This window comes from Stenella coeruleoalba (genome assembly GCF_951394435.1).
Source record: "Stenella coeruleoalba genome assembly, chromosome: 15".
NCBI classification, from domain to species: domain Eukaryota; kingdom Metazoa; phylum Chordata; class Mammalia; order Artiodactyla; family Delphinidae; genus Stenella; species Stenella coeruleoalba.
This window is the reverse complement of record NC_137161.1, coordinates 13,589,638-13,607,690: the sequence shown is the minus strand read 5'-3', so window position 1 is coordinate 13,607,690 and position 18,053 is coordinate 13,589,638. Positions and strand designations below refer to the sequence as shown.

Below are 18,053 nucleotides of genomic sequence, written 5' to 3'. Positions count from 1 at the left end.
TCTTTAGATCAGGATCATTCAAAGGCCCAGAGAAAGCTCCTCTCTCCCTACAAACCTCCAGCAAGATGTCGAGGGGGACACGTTGCCATCTCTAAAATCAGGAATATAAAAATTCCTTGAAATCAGTGGTTCTCAACCAGGGGTGGTTTTGCCCCCCCAGGGGATAGATGGCAATGTTTGGAGACTTTTGGGTCGTCACAACTTGGGGTGGAGAGGTGCTATTGGCACCTACTGGGTAGAGACCTGGGATGCTGCTAAACGTCCTACCGCACACGGGACAGCCCCCAGCAAGGAATTATGTGATCTAAACGTCCACTGTGCCGAGGTGGGAAACCTTGGCTTCAGTGAAAGGAAAACAATCCGACCATTGTGCCTCTGGATAGCAAAGCCAGCACAGGGCCTAAATAAGCAGGTTCCGTGGTGATATGAATAAGCCATGAGCTCATAAAAATAGATTAATACGTGTCTCTCAATATTTCCAGGAGTCAGAGAGAATCTGGGGATAGAATCTGTCTGAAGGAAGCCAGACAGAGTGTCTCAGCGATAAAGCTGGCCTCCAAGGAGAGCAAAGGGCTGACCCCAGCCTCCCTTCCCCAGGCATCTTACTGGCCGAGGCCTGGCCCCACTGAAATGGCCCGCAGCCAGACCAGCAGCAAGAGCGGCAGCCTCGGCAAGCTGCATCCCAAGATAGTCTGTTCTGCTGACTATGAAAATAAGCACACTTGGAGTTATCTGCCTTCAGCGAGCAACAGGCCTCTCTGTCCGTTACGTGAAACGGCCGGGACTGAGGCCGGGAAGTGTCTTAAATATCTTGTTTTGTTTTGTTTCCTTTTGGCCAGTTGGAACCCAGGCCAACTTCGGGCACGGTGACAGAAGGGCTCACCTTCAGAGCACGGAGCTGACCGAGTCATGTTACAGCCACAAAGAGGCAGTTAGGACTCGTCCCTGCCTTGAGAAGAGGTGTCCTCTAGAAGTTTGTTTTTGTTTTGTTTTTTTCTTCTTTCTAGGAGGGATTGGCAGGATTACGCTAATGGAGAAGGGAGGGAAGGAAGGGCAGATGGAAAGAGGGGAGGAGATGGTACTTGACCATCAAGCAGATGGCGGCAGTGTGGGTGGGAAGAGATGTAAGTGACGCAAGAAAACACAAATCAAAAGGAAGAAGAGGGACTCCCCTGGCAGTCCAGTGGTTAAGACTCCGCGTTTCCACCGCAGGAGGCGCAGATTCGATCTGTAGCCTGGGAACTAAGATCCCACGAGCTACGTGGCGCAGCCAAAAAAAAAAAAAAAGATTCGGGACCTCCCCTGACCTGCTCTTTTTATATCCTAGCAATTACCATTATGGAAAGAAGCGCACATATTTATTTGCTCTGTTTGTTTCTGTCTCCCACTAGACCAGTGCCGGTGTCTGGAGTCATTTTAGGTTGTCACATCTGGAGGAGGGGTTAGCGGGTGCTACTGGCATCGAGAGGGTGAGAATCAGGGATGCTGCTAGATTCCCTACCGTGCACAGGACAGGCCCCCGCAGCAGAGAGCTAGCCAGCCCCAAATGTCACCAGGGCTGAGGCTCAGAAACCCTGCATTAGCCTGAGACCTTCAACACGGCAAAACCTGGTCTGAATCCTTCACCGTTGTGCCCTCAGTCTAACACTGTGACCGATATGTATTAGAGCTCAATTAAACATCTCCCACCTGGGTGGCTGCACCTTTCTCCTACCTGAGTCCCCTGCTTCTGCCCTTGCAAACGTGTGTGTGTGTGCGCGCACACACACACACACACACAGAGGCAGCCAGGAATCCTTGTAAAACAAGTCAGATCTGGGATTCCTGGGTGGCGCAGTGGTTAAGAATCTGCCTGCCAATGCGGGAGACACAGCTTCGAGCCCTGGTCCGGGAAGATCCCACATACCAGGGAGCAACTAAGCCCGTGTGCTACAACTGAGCCTGTGTTCTAGAGCCCGAGAGCCACAACTACTAAAGCCCTCGAGCCTAGAGCCCGTGCTCCGCAACAAGAGAAGCCACTGCAATGAGAAGCCCGCGCAACCCAACGAAGACCCAATGCAGCCAAAAGTCAATAAAGAAATAAATTTTTTTTTTAAGTTGTGGTTTAAAAAAAAAACAAAAAACAAAAAACTCTCCAAGGAGGATAATGATAAATACTGATAGCTACCATGTTCCAAATATTGTGTCAAGTACAGTTAGAAGCAACTTACGTGAACTAACCCATTTACCTTCAGAACTCTGTAAGGTGGGCACCATTAGAATTGATGATCAATTTCAATCCCATTTGCTAGGTGATGAAACTCAGGTAGGAACTATTAACAGTACAATTCTACTAAGAAAACTTCTCTTCCAGTCTCTTCTGCCTCACTACTCACCACTCCTTAATGCCTTTCAATTAACTATTTACTCAGAAATCACCATGCCAACAGTAAGGGAGTAATTAGAGACTTCCCTGGTGGTCCAGTGGTTAAGGCTCTGTGCTTCAAATACAGGGGCCACGGGTTCGATCCCTGGTCAGGGAACTAAGACCCCACATGCCACATGGCACGGCCAAAAAAAAAAGATAATAAGGGAGTGATTAAATAAACATGGTCCTGCTACACAACAGAATACTATACAGCTGTGAAAAAGAATCTGGGACAAAAAAACAAAAGAGAAACAGATACAGAGAGCAAACTAGTGGTTGCCAGAGGGAAGGGGGATGGGGGGGGTTGGAAAAACAGGTGAAGGGGATTAAGAGGTACACACTCCTATTTATAAAATAAGTCACAGAGGGCTTCCCTGGTGGCGCAGTGGTTGAGAGTCCACCTGCTGATGCAGGGGACACGGGTTCGTGCCCTGGTCAGGGAACTAAGACCCCACATGCCACATGGCACGGCCAAAAAAAAAAGATAATAAGGGAGTGATTAAATAAACATGGTCCTGCTACACAACAGAATACTATACAGCTGTGAAAAAAGAATCTGGGACAAAAAAACAAAACAGAAACAGACTCAGATACAGAGAGCAAACTAGTGGTTGCCAGAGGGAAGGGGGATGGGGGGTTGGAAAAACAGGTGAAGGGGATTAAGAGGTACACACTCCTATTTATAAAATAAGTCACAGAGGGCTTCCCTGGTGGCGCAGTGGTTGAGAGTCCACCTGCTGATGCAGGGGACACGGGTTCGTGCCCTGGTCAGGGAACTAAGACCCCACATGCCACATGGCACGGCCAAAAAAAAAAAGATAATAAGGGAGTGATTAAATAAACATGGTCCTGCTACACAACAGAATACTATACAGCTGTGAAAAAAGAATCTGGGACAAAAAAACAAAACAGAAACAGACTCAGATACAGAGAGCAAACTGGTGGTTGCCAGAGGGAAGGGGGATGGGGGGTTGGAAAAACAGGTGAAGGGGATTAAGAGGTACACACTCCTATTTATAAAATAAGTCACAGAGGGCTTCCCTGGTGGCGCAGTGGTTGAGAGTCTGCCTGCTGATGCAGGGGACATGGGTTCGTGCCCTGGTCCGGGAAGATCCCACATGCCGCGGACCGGCTGGACTCGTGAGCCATGGCCACTGAGCCTGCGCGTCCGGAGCCTGTGCTCCACAACGGGAGAGGCCACAACAGTGAGAGGCCCGCGTAAAAAAAAATAAGAAATAAAAATAAGTCACAGAGACGTAGCATACAGCATAGGAAATATAGTCAATAATTGTGCCATAACTTTGTATGGTGACAAATTGTAACTAGACTTACCGTGATGATCAATTCACAACGCATATAAATGCTGAATCACTGTGTTGTACATCTAAAACTAGTAAAACATTGTATGTCAACCATACTGCAATAAAAATAATCATAAATGATTTTTTTTTGGCAGGTTTTTTTTTTTTTTTGGCCAGCCCACACGGCTTGTGGAATCTTAGTTCCTCAACCAGGGCTTGAAGCCGGGCCACTGCAGTGAAAGTGCTGAGTCCTAACCACTGGACCACCAGGGAATTCCCGGGTTTTTTTAATCTTAAAAAAGAATCTGGGAGCCCTTTTATGGAACAATCTCTAAGACATATTGTTGAGTTTAAAAAACACAAGAACAGAACATGGAATATAATGTCATTTGTTTTTCTTAAACAGACAAACCTGTGTGTATCTATCTTTTTCTTAACACGTTTGCTTATTATGCGCAGAATCTCTCGGAAGCATACTAAAGAAATTGCTAGCAATGTTTGCCTCTAAGGGGTCCTGGGTGTCTGGGGGTCAGGAGCGGGGAGGAGACTTCACCCTATCTTTTTTTTCTTAATTGAAGTATATAGTTGATTTACAATGTTGTGTTCACCATTATAACTTTTGAATTGCAACCATGCGAATATATTACTTCTTCAAAAATAAATTAATAAATGTAATATTAGGAAAATTGTGAAAAATTGGGAAATGGGCAAAAAAAGATTAACGTGGAGCTTGGGGAGCTTCCCCATTAGGTTACCTGCACCCGTTCAGGGTTCTGGAGCTATTTACAACTCTGTAACTTGCAGAAGATGAATAGTTATGCTAATGACTCTTCTTCATAGAAATGCAAATGTAATCCCCTGGAATGCAATTGATTATTGCCTGGTGGATACTGAACTGAGTTTTTGCCAGTTTTTGCATCTATTTGTAAATTCAGCATTCCTACCTTAGGCTTGCAGTACTTTGAATCCACCTTTGAATTGATCAAAACACCTTACAAGTACCCTTATTAATAATGAGTGAGACAAGATCTCTGATGTGTTCATTTTATATTTGTATTATTTTTGAGCAGTAATTTTTTTTTTCTTTTCTTTGCAGTACACAGGCCTCTCACTGTTGTGGCCTCTCCCGTTGCGGAGCACAGGCTCCGGACGCGCAGGCTCACAGCGGCCATGGCTCACGGGCCCAGCCGCTCCGCCGCATGTGGGATCTTCCCAGGCCGGGGCACGCACCCGTGTCCCCTGCATCGGCAGGCGGACTCTCAACCACTGTGCCACCAGGGAAGCCCCGAGCAGTAATTTTTTAAAAGTAATCACTGACCTCCAAGAATCTACTTCAACAAGCCTAGTGAGTACTGGGTCCACTTGACCTCTCGCTAACGTTTGATGCTGGACATTTCCGAGTTTACAAACCACTGCTCCTCCCAGCAACCAGCTCTCCATCTGCATTGACACCTCTAACTCCAGACTCCGCTCTGTCTTTCTAGCCAACGATGCTCCTCATCTGGGCTCCAGAGCCAGCCTGTTGGGGGAGAGGGGTCCATTCCGAGATTCCTCCCTTCCTACGTACAGAACTTGAGCAAGTTATTTCATGTTTTTGCGCCTCTGGTTCCAAGTCTGTGAAGTGGGGATTATAGTCCTCGCCTAAGAGACATTGGGAGGATTATTTAACACAGGCACAGCATGCGGGCTCAAGAAATGTTAGACGTTTTTTCTTTCCTCGAGACCTTTTCATGCAGTCATTTCATCTGCTGCCACAGGAGATTCCGAATCTGACTACCCAGATCCAACCTCTCCCCGGGGCAGGCACCTTGCTATGGACCCAGGTGGTCTACAAATATGCAGGGAGCCCTTTTTGTACCTCTAAGATCTATTGTCTGTTGCTCCTGTCTTCAAGGAGCTGACAGCGGAGCAGAAGAGGTAATGAGCTATTAAATATATGAATAACATAAAATATCAAATTATGAATGTTCTGAAGAAAAAACAAAGCAGGGTGAGGGTATAGGGAAGTGACAGGATGGGGGGGGTCTGCTTTAGACAGGTGGGGGAAGGCTTCCAGTGAGGCTGTGACAAAGCCGCTGAAGAAGATGGAGCCTTCCAGGTGGAGCTGGCAGCAAATAAAAAGGCCCTGAGGCAGGCCTGAGCTTGGGAGCTTGGTGTTTCAGGGGAACAAAAGAAGTCCAAGTGCGGCTGCAGTACTTGAGCATGGAGAAGTGAGACACAGGCTCACTGCTTCCTCTGTCATCCTTCCGTTACTCAGATGCAAAATCTTCCAGAACACTCTTTACCCTTCCACACATACTCACACATCCACACCTTGTGCACACCATCTCCAAGTCTACCCCAAATGAGAAACCCCTGGAACATGTACACTCAGGACCTGAGCTCCTTGGGACTATGTCTGTCACTGTCTAGTGACAAAACCCCAAGTAATTTCCATAACTCTCTACACCTGGCTCTCTACCTCTAAAACAGGAACAGTACTTCCTATCTCAAAAAGTTGTACTGAACAGTAAATGAATTAAAGGATATGAAGGGATAAATTAGGAGTTTGGGATTGTCAGATACAAACTACTATATATAAAATAGATAGGGACCTCCCTGGTGGCCCAGTGGTTAGCTTTCACTGCAGCGAGCACGGGTTCCATCACTGGTCGGGGAACCAAGATCCCACATGCCAAAAAGAAACAAATAAAATAAATAAAATACATAAACAACAAGGTCCTACTGTATAGCACAGGGAACTATATTCAATGTCTTGTAATAACCTATAATGAAAAAGAATATATATATGTATAACTGAATCGTGTTGCTGTTATTAACCAGAAACTAACACAACATTGTAAATCAACTATCCTCCAACTCTAAAAAATTGATTAAAAAAGGTAAAAATAAAGGGTATGAAAACACCTGCCATTAAACAAAGCATTCAAAGCAGACGTTGGCTACGATCCTTTTCACTGCTGTTTTCCAAAAACTCTCAACAATTCTCCACTAACTAAATGCAACCCTGACTTTCCCACCAGCACCCCTTTATCTGGCTCCATACCTGACTTGCCCGCCTCATCTCTCTATTTTTCAAGCTCCGTGGCTCGTTTTCCATGCTTGTTGACATAACAGCCACCCTGGGCGCCACCTCATGTCCAGAGGGTCTTTCCTGATTTCTCACCTGAGAGGCTTCTCAGCTCCCCAACTCCTCCAACACCAGAGCCCACGTCCCCTGCCTGTGACTCCTCAGCGTGGGGCTCCTGGGGCCTCCCAGTGAACAAGGCGAGCCCATCTTCTAGACTCTCCCAAACCGCTCCTCCAAAAGGCTCCCCACCCGAGTCAACAGAATCACCCTTCCACTGGTCGTTTGAAACTCCCACCCTCAACTCCCCACTTCCGCACACACCCTCATCCAAAGCATCAGCAAGAGAGGACTTCCCTGGCGGTCCAGTGGTTAAGAATCTGCGCTTCCACTACAGGGGGCACGGGTTCGATTCCTGGTTGGGGAACTAAGATCCCGCATGCCCCTCCGCACGGCCAAAAATTAAAAAAACAAAAAAGACAAACCATCAGCAAGAAACCTGGGCATTCTGCCCCCGCCCCCGCCTCCCCGTCCCATCCCCCCTCCCCAGCCCTCCCGCCAGTGTGTTCTGAACCTGGCTCTTCTGCCTGTCACCTAATCCCCTCAATCAGCATCATCGCCCCTGCTCACCCACAGGACCTCTAACAGCTTCTTCCCAGTGGTTACCAATCCTCCAGCCTTCTTCCCTTTAGAATCACCTGGGGATTCAGCTCCAGTTCGGCGGGAGTGCATGTTTCACCTCCCAGAGGTTCACCCTGCGCAGTCAAGACTAGGAATCCTGTTCTAATTGATCTCCAGCCTCCCCTCCTAACCTCTCTGGGCTCTTCTCCACACAGCAGCCAGAGGGATCCTGTTAACAAGATATATCACCTGCCTGCTCAGAACTTTCTGTGGACAGCACTGTTCGCAACAGCCAAAAGGTAGAAACAAACCAACAGTCCATCAACGGACAAATGGATGAACGAATCCAGTGTATCCACACAGTAGAATATCATTCAACTACAAAAAGGGATGAAGTACTGATACACACATGAATGAACCATGAAAACATTATGCTAAGTGAAAGAACCGAGACACAAAAAGCCACAGATTGTATGATTCCATTTATATGAAATACCCGGAAGAGGCAAACCCATAGAGACAGAAAGAACACTGAGGGATGCTGGGGGTGGGGGAGGGGAAATATGAGAAGCGCCTGCTTGACGGGTATTGGGCTTTTCCTTTTGGGGTGATGACAAAGTTCTGGAGCTAGAGAGTGGTGATTCCACAGCATTGTGAAAGTCCTTAACGCCACTGGATCGTACACTCCAAAATGGGTAAAATGGTAAATTTTACATTACATGTATTTTATCACAATCTTAAAAAACTTTCCACAGCTTTTTTTTTTTTTTTTACGGTACGCGGGCCTCTCACTGTTGTGGCCTCTCCCATTGCGGAGCACAGGCTCCGGACACCCAGGCCCAGCGGCCATGGCTCACGGGCCCAGCCACTCTGCAGCATGTGGGATCTTCCCGGACCGGGGCACGAACCCAAGTCCCCTGCATCGGCAGGCGGACTCTCAACCACTGCGCCACCAGGGAAGCCCCTTTCCACAGCTTTTTATCCCACTTAGCATAAAATCACAACTCTTCCACATACCCTCCCCTCAACTCCTACCAATTTGCCACTGGCTCACTGCACTCCAGCCACCTGTCTGCCACCTTGCTGTTTTTCAATGCAACTTTTGTTTTGTGTCTCTCTTTCAGTATTTCTGTCTTGCTCTTGCATCTCTCCTGCTGTTATAAGTCCACAGTGTAGAACTGTGATTTACAGATCATGGGTCCTCTCCAGTGGCACCATGACTATCATGGGAAGTCAGTGTTTGTTGAATGACTGATTGCTCGATTGGAATGGATTCCTTACATCCACTTTCTGGCATCACACCATGTCTTCATACCTTTCCCTCTTAAATCACACTTTTTCATTCCCTGACTCAAAACCCTCCAACGGGTTCCCACGGCTTTAGAACAAGAGTCTGCAAAGTACAGCCTAGGGGCCAAATCCAGCCCACCACCTATTTTTGTCTGGCCCTGGAGCTAAAAAAGTTTTGCTACATTTTAAAATGGTTGAGGGACTTCCCTGGCAGTCCAGTGGTTAAGACTCTGAACCCCCAAGGCAGGGGGCATGGGTTCGATCCCTGGTCGGGAAACCAAGATCCCACATGCTGCGTAGTGCAGCCAAAAAAATAAAAGTAAAATGGGGGCTTCCCTGGTGGCGCAGTGGTTGAGAGTCCGCCTGCCGATGCAGGGGACACGGGCTCGTGCCCTGGTCCGGGAGGATCCCGCGTGCTGCGGAGCGGCTGGGCCCGTGGGCCATGGCCGCTGAGCCTGGGCGTCCGGAGCCTGTGCTCCGCAATGGGAGAGGCCACAACAGTGAAAGGCCCGCGTACCGCAAGCATGAATTATAGGAAATTCAAGTTTCAGTGTCCGTAAGTAAAGTTTTATTGGAGCACAGCCTCGGGCACCCACTTATTATTGTCCAGGCCTGCTTTTATGCTACAGTGGTAGGGTCGCGTAGTTGCAAGAGTTCGTATATGGCCCTCCAAGCCTAATACAATTACTATCTCGTCCTTTACAGAAAACCTCTGCAAATCCCCTTTCAGATGAAAATCCTATCTCTGAACAAGGCCTGCAGAGCCCTCTCCAGGCTAGTCCCTAAATCTCTAAGCTCCAAGAGGTCTTTTCTGATTACCTATCTGATGCCAACTCCCTTACATTTCTGGGGCATCACCTGTTATTTCCTTCCTAGGACATAGCACCACACATAAGCACCTTATTTCTACGTTTACTTACTTTTTGTCTGTGTACAAAGGAAAGAGCTTTGTGAATCTGTTCACTAGTGTTCTCCAGGCTAGCATAGTCCTGGGGCATAGTAGTTACTCTATAAATATTTGTCCAATGAATGGCATTTTCTTCTTACTTGTAGTTTCTCTACAAGATCTTCAGTAGATCAATCATGGCCCTGATTTGGATTTTGAACCATCTTGCACAGTATGGAGTTATAATTTGTATACAAATAAAGTTGACCACCAGGAATCTCGTCTATGGCAATACATAGAAATGTAAACGAAATAGTTCTCCCCTTCAACTGTTTATTGCACTCCAGCCACCCTACCTACTTTGGGGTCCTGGAAATGTGCCACTTGTCTCCTGTCAAACTAGTTCCAAGCCCCTTCAGGACCTTTGCGCCTGCTCCTTCTGCTTCAAAGCCAGGACCAAATGTCACCTCCTCCAGGAAGCTCTCTGGGATCATTGCATCAGGTTCAAACAACGGTTTGTCTTCCCAGCACTTAGTACATTCTAAAGTTAAGTGTTGTGTCTGCTTTTCAAGGCAGGAAACTTGTTTTCATATATACAGTTGTCACCCCAGAGTCCAGAGCAGGTCCAGCACTCAGGACTCTCTCAATGTTTGTTCATTTGAGTGACTATAAATTCCTTGAGCTTCTGTGCACACTGTTTAAACAGTTTGCTTGTTACTGGGTACAGAAGGATGCTTAACATGTGCTTGCTGAGTAGCTGGAGTAACTTCTTTTTTTTTTTTTTTTTTTTTTGCTGTACGCGGGCCCCTCGCTGTGTGGCCTCTCCCGTTGCGGAGCACAGGCTCCGGAAGTGCAGGCTCAGCGGCTGTGGGTCACGGGCCCAGCCTCTCCGCGGCATGCGGGATCTTCCCGGACCGGGGCACGAACCCGCGTCCCCTGCATCGGCAGGCGGACTCTCAACCACTGCGCCACCAGGGAAGCCCTGGAGTCACTTCTATGGGCTTTCACCTCCTTCTACAACCGCCCCTGCGTCCACCTCCCTCCTGGTCATAAGATAGCAGCGTCTGCAGCAGCATCTTTACCTTGAAGAGCGGCCAGCACCTACTGAGTTTACCACGTCCAAGCACTGTACAAAGCACAATTTATGTATCATTTAATTAATCCTCCCAACAACTCTGAGTCAGGCACTATAATTAACCTTATTTTACAGATGAGAAAACTGAGGCGCAGAGAGATTAACGTACTCGTCTGAAAAAGGAAGACATTCAAAAAAAAAGGAAGACATTCATAAGAAAAATGAAGTCTAAGCCCTCTCAGCCTCTAATATTCCAAGAAACAAATACTTTGGAGAAAAGGAACTAATGTAGACGGAAACACTCAAAGGTGATCTGAAACCAATTTCCCAACAAAAAAGCACACCAAAGCCCCAGCAGAAATCCCAGACTTGGGCGATTTGGCCAACACTCAATCCTCAGATGCTCTCAGGCCACCAAACCTCGTATTTCCCAGCCAGTTCTGCAAGCCCTAAACCTGGTCATTACCCTTGACCTCTCCTCTCCCACCTCCCATCCCGGAGCCCTGTGGGATTTACCTTATGAGCGTCTTACACTGTAGATTCCGGCCACGTAACTCCATTCTGCGGAGCTAGTGGCCCGCTCCAGATCCACCATTAGCTATTATCTGGGCAGGAAGGGAACAGCCTCCCACCAGCCCCCAGGCCCCAGTCTGCTCCCATCCCCCACCTTCAGCAGCCAGAGGGATCTTTTGAAATTTCAATTTGGACCAGGACACACCCCCATCTCCCGCCCCCACCTCTAAAAACCCTTCAAAGGTTTCCCATTGTTCTCAAGCCAAAGTCTTTAATTCTTAACTGGGCCTTCTGGGGTCTGCAGGATTCCCTTCCCCAACTTCAGCTTGGGTCTCAGCTCCAGCCTGACCCCAGCCAGCTTGGGAGGCTCTGAAGCCAGCTAGGCTTCTGGCTGGATTCAAATTCTGACTCTGCCATTCACTCACTGTGTGACCTTGTGCAAGTAACGTAACCTCTCTGGGCCTCTCCTAGTGTTGACAGGAGTAAATTAGTTCCTTTAGTAATAGTGTTTATTTGGCACAGTGTCTGGCACCACTTAACTATCACTGTTGTTATCAGGTAACTCCTACTCATCCTTCAAAACCCAACACAAAATCCATTTCTTCAGGGTACCCTTCGTGGACTCACTTCCCAATAAATCAGACTGCCCCTTGCTATTTGTTGCCCTCATGCTGCTATGGCAATCATAGATGAATACTTAATACAAGTTTAATAACTGGATATAAATTCTTATCATTGACTTCTTAGTTAGGGTCTGTTTTGTTCAATTCTGTACCTCCCTCTCACACAGTAGGTGCTCAAAAATAATTTGGTGAATGTTGAACAAGGACTGGCTGAACGAATCAGCCATAAGGACGCCTGAACCCGCAGTGCTCACGTCAAAGAATTCGGAAACTCAACTTTTAAGAGTCAGGAAAACTGAACTCAGCCAGGGGGGTAACCAGGTTACAAAAGGAAGCTACAGTGATCGGTAGGTAAAGCAAAAGTGGGTGTGGCCGGAGGAGCTGCGTGCAGGGGCAGGTCAACCTAAACTGACTACTCAGAATTCACGCGAGAGCAGCTCAAACAAAGGAGCAGCTGAGGAGCTGAAGGCCCCCAGGCAAAAAGGTGTTACCCTGGGGCTGGAAGTTAGTTGGGTTTTGGGTGTTCCCATCCTTGCCCCTCTCCCTGCTGTTACCGGCACACACACCCCCGCGACCCCTCTTCCCCATCTCCCACCTCCCCGGGTCACCAGGACCAAGAGCCCTGACTCACCCCAGCGCTTCTTGTCCCAGCCATACCCCAGGCCTCCATCAGCCTAACATCAGAACCTCTGTAGGGTGGCCAGGGTTAGCAAACAAAAATAGAGGACACCCAATTAAAGTGGAACTGTGTTTGAACAGTCTTATAGTCTAAGTCCATCCTGTATTTAATCCGGCACCCCTAATTCTCTGGTCCCATCAGACTCTCCCCAGCAGGGTCTTCTCTTCCTTACCTTTCTGTTTTGGAGTCCTGAGCCTCCTTGGAAGAGTCACTCAGCCCCTCTGACCTGCTTCTGCCTCTGGGTAAGGAAGATAACAGCATGAGCCACCCAGGGTGGAGGTGGGACTCCAAGAAAATGAGCTACCCAATTCTTAGCACCCAATACAGATGCCATAAAGAGCAACCAGTAAGGCTCTTCTTCTACTGGATGTCATCTCCTAGGGCCTCACCACAAAGCTTCTGTGTTACACAGCATGAGTGGCTGGACCCATTTAACAGAGAGGAAAACTGAGGACAGTTAATCAGTGGGAGGGCCAAGAAGCCAAGTCCCCGGTCTTTGGAAGGCTCTTCTTGGCTGTTCGTCAGATGTGAACGTACAGTAAACTGTAAGCTACAGGAAGGCAGGGACTCATCTTGGTTCTGACGATGAACTCCCAGAGCCTAACACAGTGCCTGGTCCTCAGGAGGTGCGCCATAAATATCTGTGGAATGAGTGAATACAGATCCACCGGAGTCCTCATGACGTAAGACAGTGCACGCTCTTGTGTGCTTGCGCGCGCGCTCTCTCGTGCTCTCTCTCTCTCTCTCTCTCCCTCCATTCTGTGGACCTGGAACCCAGGTCTGCTTTTCTGTACTTTCTCCATAGCCCCAACTACATTGGGTTGGTGGGGGGAGAGGAGAGGGATTAAGCTTAAGGCAGATTTCAGGTTTTTTTCTGAAACAAAGCAAAACGACAAAATGCAGATTCAGAAGAAAAGAAACATGACCATGGGAATGTCAAAACAGCCACCTTGGTTGCTTTCTACCTGGGAAAAAAGGACTTCTGAGAACGTGATCCAACACAGTTGCATTCTGCGTTCATCAGACACCCCATACTTTCCCACCTGTGGCAAATTGCCCTGAAACAATTAGGGGATAAAGGAATTTTCAGGAGAAAAGGATTTGCGAGGGTATCTGAGGAGCTGTGTTGAATTCAACCCAGAGAGCCCACTGAGAATATGGAACCACCTGATGGCCACATGGATTAACTCTCTTTGAGAGTCACCAACGGGTATGCAGGGGCAACCATGGTACCTGTTCTTAACTGCTCCCGCCTGGACCTAAAGTCCGACATAAACACTGGGGTCTGACTTACGGAATTATTTTCTATTTCTCACCAATGTTTTCTTTATTCGGAGGTAGGGATGGGATGGCCGCGGGGGATGATAAAAGAAGTCTGGAGTCTGAGACCAATTTGACCAGCATTCATGCTCTTTGTAATTAACCTGAAGTGACTTGCAGGTCTTCTTAGTTTCATTAAATTCTCACCTTTGGGGCACCGCCCCCTTGACCAATGGCAGCCTAGTCATGGATCTAGACCTGACCAGTGGACCTTTCTCCACGGACATCCCCTGGAGGAAAGAGACTTTAGCTCCAAGGTCACCTCCTCTAAGAGGCCTTCCTTGATTGCCTTATCTAGTGGCACTGCCCCAGCCCCACCTAGCAATCACCTTCTATGACCTCACCCTGTTGTATTGAGCCCTGTGGTTGTCAGCAATCACACCATAGGTTGTTCTTTGTTGACTTGCTGGTCTCTTTGTCTCCCCCAGCTAGGTGTTCAGCCCCAGGAAGACAGGTCGCTGTCCGGCTAGTTCATTCTGGATCCCCAGCCCTAGAAGGCTGCCTAGTCCAGAGTAGACACCGAGCCAGAGCCTGTTATTCCTCTGATGAATAATAATAATAGTAATAATAATAATAACTCATGTTAACTGCTTGCTAACTATATACTCAGCAGGGCTCTTAACTCTTTTTTTTCTTTTTTTTTTTTTTTTTTTTTTTTGTGCTCCAGGTGAGGTTAGAATTAACTTTTTTCAGATATTAAGCCATTGAATCCTCCCAGCATTGTGAGGTAGGTACCCTGATTATGCTGCTTTGCCCTGGCTCTTCCCTCCGCCTGGAATGCCCTTCCCCCAGAAAGCCACAGGACTCACCCCCTCTCTTCATTCTGGACTCTGCTCAAATGCCATCAACTCAGAGGCCCTCCCAGCACCCTCTCATCCCGTGCCCTGCTGATAGGGGCTGAACTTTGTCTCCCCCACCAAGAAGCATAATGAATCCTCCACTAGGTCAGAATGCGGCCTTTGGGGAAATAGAATCTTTACAGAGATCAAGTTAAAATGGGGTCGTGAGGGTGGGCCCTCATCCAATAAGAGTAGTGCCCTTATACAAAAGGGACATTTGGACAGACATGCACAGAGGGAAGACGGTGTGAAGACACACAGGGAGAAGGCCTTGTGAAGACGGAGGATTGGTCTGAGACTTCTACAAGCCCAGAAATGCCCAAGAGAGCTGGGAAACCACCAGAAGCTAGGAGGAGGCCGGGAAGGATTCCCATGCAGGTTTCAGATGGATGGATCATATCCTTGCCGACAATTTGATTGCGGATTTCTAGCCTCTAGAACAGAGAAACAATAAATCTCTGTAGTTGTAAGCCACCCAGTTTGTGGCACCTTGTTCACGGCAGCCTGGGAAACCAGGATATCTGCTTTCTTTTCTTCCTTGCACTTACTACCACCTACTACCACACCATGTATTCATTTGTCTGTTTACTCCCAGCACCCACCCTGGGATGCAGGTCTCTCAAGGTCAAGGTCTAACGTTCATGCATCTGTTACAAAGCCTGGCATGGATTTGTTTCTTCCAGAAGCATTTACTGAGTGCCTACTGTGTGCCAGGTTTGGCTGTAAGTGCTGGGGATACAGCAATGAATGCAACCGACAAAAATCCTTGGCTTTTTGAAATTTAAGGTCTAACGAGAAGAGACAGATAATACACAGGAAATGGGGATGAGTGCTATGGGGAAAAATACAGCAGGAAGGGAAACGGGGAGTTTGGGGTGGACAGAGGCCTCCATAAGGAGATGACAGCTGAGTGGAGACCCCAAGGAGATGAGAGAGGAGGCACAGGGATGTCTGGGGAGCATGTTACAGGTAGGGCCCTGGTTCCCAGCCTGGCGATTTTGCCCCCCAGAGGACACTCGGAAATTTCTGGAGATACGGAGATGCTATGGGTGGCTAGTATGTAGAGGCCAGGAATGCCCTGACGTCCTACAATGCACAGGACAGCCCCCAAAGACAAAGCGAATTAGCCAGCCCCAAAGGTCCAGAGCATGACGCTGGGAAGCCCAAAGGCACAGGGAAGAGGAAGCCCCGCGCTGAGAGACGCCTGCATGTGTTGGGTGCTGGGTGCTGGATGTTGGAGGAATGGCAGGGAGCTCGGCTCGCCCTGCTGGAAGGATTTACATCAGTGGAGGAAATAGTGGTGGAGGAGATGAGAGGGCACCAGGGAAGGGAGGAACAGGAAGGCCTTTGGGGCCATTTACAAGAGCTCAGTTTTTACTCTAGATGAGATGGGAAATCACTGGCAGCTTGTCAGCAGAGAGAAAGAGACACAGACTGACTTGTCCTGAGTGATCACCTCTGGCTGTGGGGCTGAAAAGAGACAAAATGACAGGGACGAGGGCAGAAGGAGGGAGACCACTGGGGAGGCTGTTGGAATATTCCAGGCCCCAGGTGAAGGTGGCTCAGACCAGAGTGGAGACTGAGGAGATGGAGAGAAGGGGTAAGATTCTAGATCCGCTTGGAAAGTCCAGCTGACAGGGTTCGTGTGGGGTGGGAGAGGTCTGGATGACTTCAGGGTTTGGGGGCCTGAGCTGCTGGAGGGTGGAGTCAAAGGGGCCGAGATGGGGAGGCAGTGGGAGGAAGCGAGAGGGGGGGAGGGACTCCCAGTCACCCAGCTGAGGCCGAGGAAGCAGTTGGATGGCCCAGTGCAGGAGGGGAGTTTGGGCTAGAGAGGCATCAGCACATACATGGGACTTAAAGCCATGGTAGGGGATGAGATCACCTAGAACTGGCGGTTCTAAGGGACAATAAACAGGTCTAGGGACTTCTCTGGTGGTGCAGTGGTTAAGAGTCTGCCTGCCAACGCAAGGGACACGGGTTCGAGCCCTGGTCCGGGAAGATCCCACATGCCGCGGAGCAACTAAGCCCGTGCGCCACAACTACTGAGCCTGCGCTCTAGAGCCCACGAGCCACAACTACTGAGCCTGTGTGCCACAACCACTGACGCCCGTGCGCCTAGAGCCCTAGAGCCCGTGCTCCGCAACAAGAGAAGCCACCGCAATGAGAAGCCCGCGCACCGCAACGAAGAGTAGCCCCTGCTCGCCGCGACCACAGAAAGCCCGCGCGCAGCAACGAAGACCCAACACAGACCAAAATAAATAAAATAAATAAATTTAAAGCAACAGGTCCAAGGGCCAATCCCTGGGGCTCTCCATGGTTGGACCATTTGGCCCACAAAGATTCCAAGAAGCCTCCGGCGAGGTGGGAGGATAGAGGGGCTTCCTAGAACCCTAGGTAGGAAAATGTTTGAAGGAGGAAGGCGTCCACCACTCATCAAATGCTCCTGATCGGGCAAGTTGGCCGAGGCCTGATAACTGACCATTGATTGGACTTAGCAACGGGGTGGTCACAGGTGACCATCACACAGGAGCACTTGATATCATCTTTGTTCATGGAAAGTCTGAGACATCCTTAAAAGACAGGCATTTCAAGCCATGTAAAAGAAGCAGAGAAAGAGATGTGGATTCAATCCTGGCTACGGCATTTCCTAATTGTGTGACCTTGGACAAGTTCCTGCCTGCCCCAGTTACCCCCAACACTGTCAGGGAGATGAGATCATGATAAGTAAAGAGGCTCTCAGCCCTGTAAACGCCTTACAGGGGCCAGCGATTGTTGCCGACTGAGCATTTCTGTAAAGACACCACCGCTGAAATCAACGCTCAAGGTCGCTCAGCTTCTGCTGACATCATTCGGCAGAGAACAGACAGAATTCTCAACCTTTCAAGAACGGCACGTGCTGTTAGCATGAGGTCCAAAACCTTCGTGCTTCCTGGCAACGATATAATGCATGTATTAATCTAAATGATTTTGAATAGGAAATGAATGCACATAGTAAAGAATTAAAGTATAGAAAGATATCCAGGGAAATAGCAAATAATTAAAATATAGAAAGGTATCCAGGGAAAAACTAAGTCTCCCTCCCATCCCTGATCGTTTGTTGCCCTCCCCAGAGGCAACGACTAGCACCAGTTAGCAGAAAGCACCTGTGCATCTTCCCCAGCATGAGACCCTCCCCCTCCTCTTTCTGTTGACATAAACAGTGGCACGTCCCCTGCACTGCTCTGCTCCTTGCTTTCTGCGCTCATCAGTTTGTCTTGGAGAATTGCTCCCTATCCACAGCCAGAGACCTGGTTTACTCTTTTTTTTTTTAAAATAAATTTATTTACTTATTTATTTATTTATCTTTGGCTGCATTGGGTATTCATTGCTGGGTGTGGGCTTTCTCTAGTTACGGCGAGCAGGGGCTACTCTTCCTTGTGGTGTGTGGACTTC

General features: G+C 48.5%; 1 protein-coding gene across 2 annotated transcripts in view; it reads right to left on the bottom strand.

Annotated features, from left to right (window-relative positions):
• The window catches only part of ZMYND8 (zinc finger MYND-type containing 8), a 159,566-nt gene that overhangs the window by 129,064 nt on the left and 12,449 nt on the right, over positions 1-18,053 (bottom strand). Inside the window, exon 1 of one of the 2 annotated variants that reach the window (XM_079945646.1) lies at positions 12,635-12,986. The exons of the other annotated variant lie outside the window; for it this stretch is intronic. Coding sequence (XP_079801772.1) covers positions 12,635-12,723 — 89 coding nt within the window. The 5' untranslated portion in view covers positions 12,724-12,986. Of the gene's footprint in view, positions 1-12,634; positions 12,987-18,053 lie in introns of those variants that run through there. 2 annotated transcript variants of the gene reach the window in all.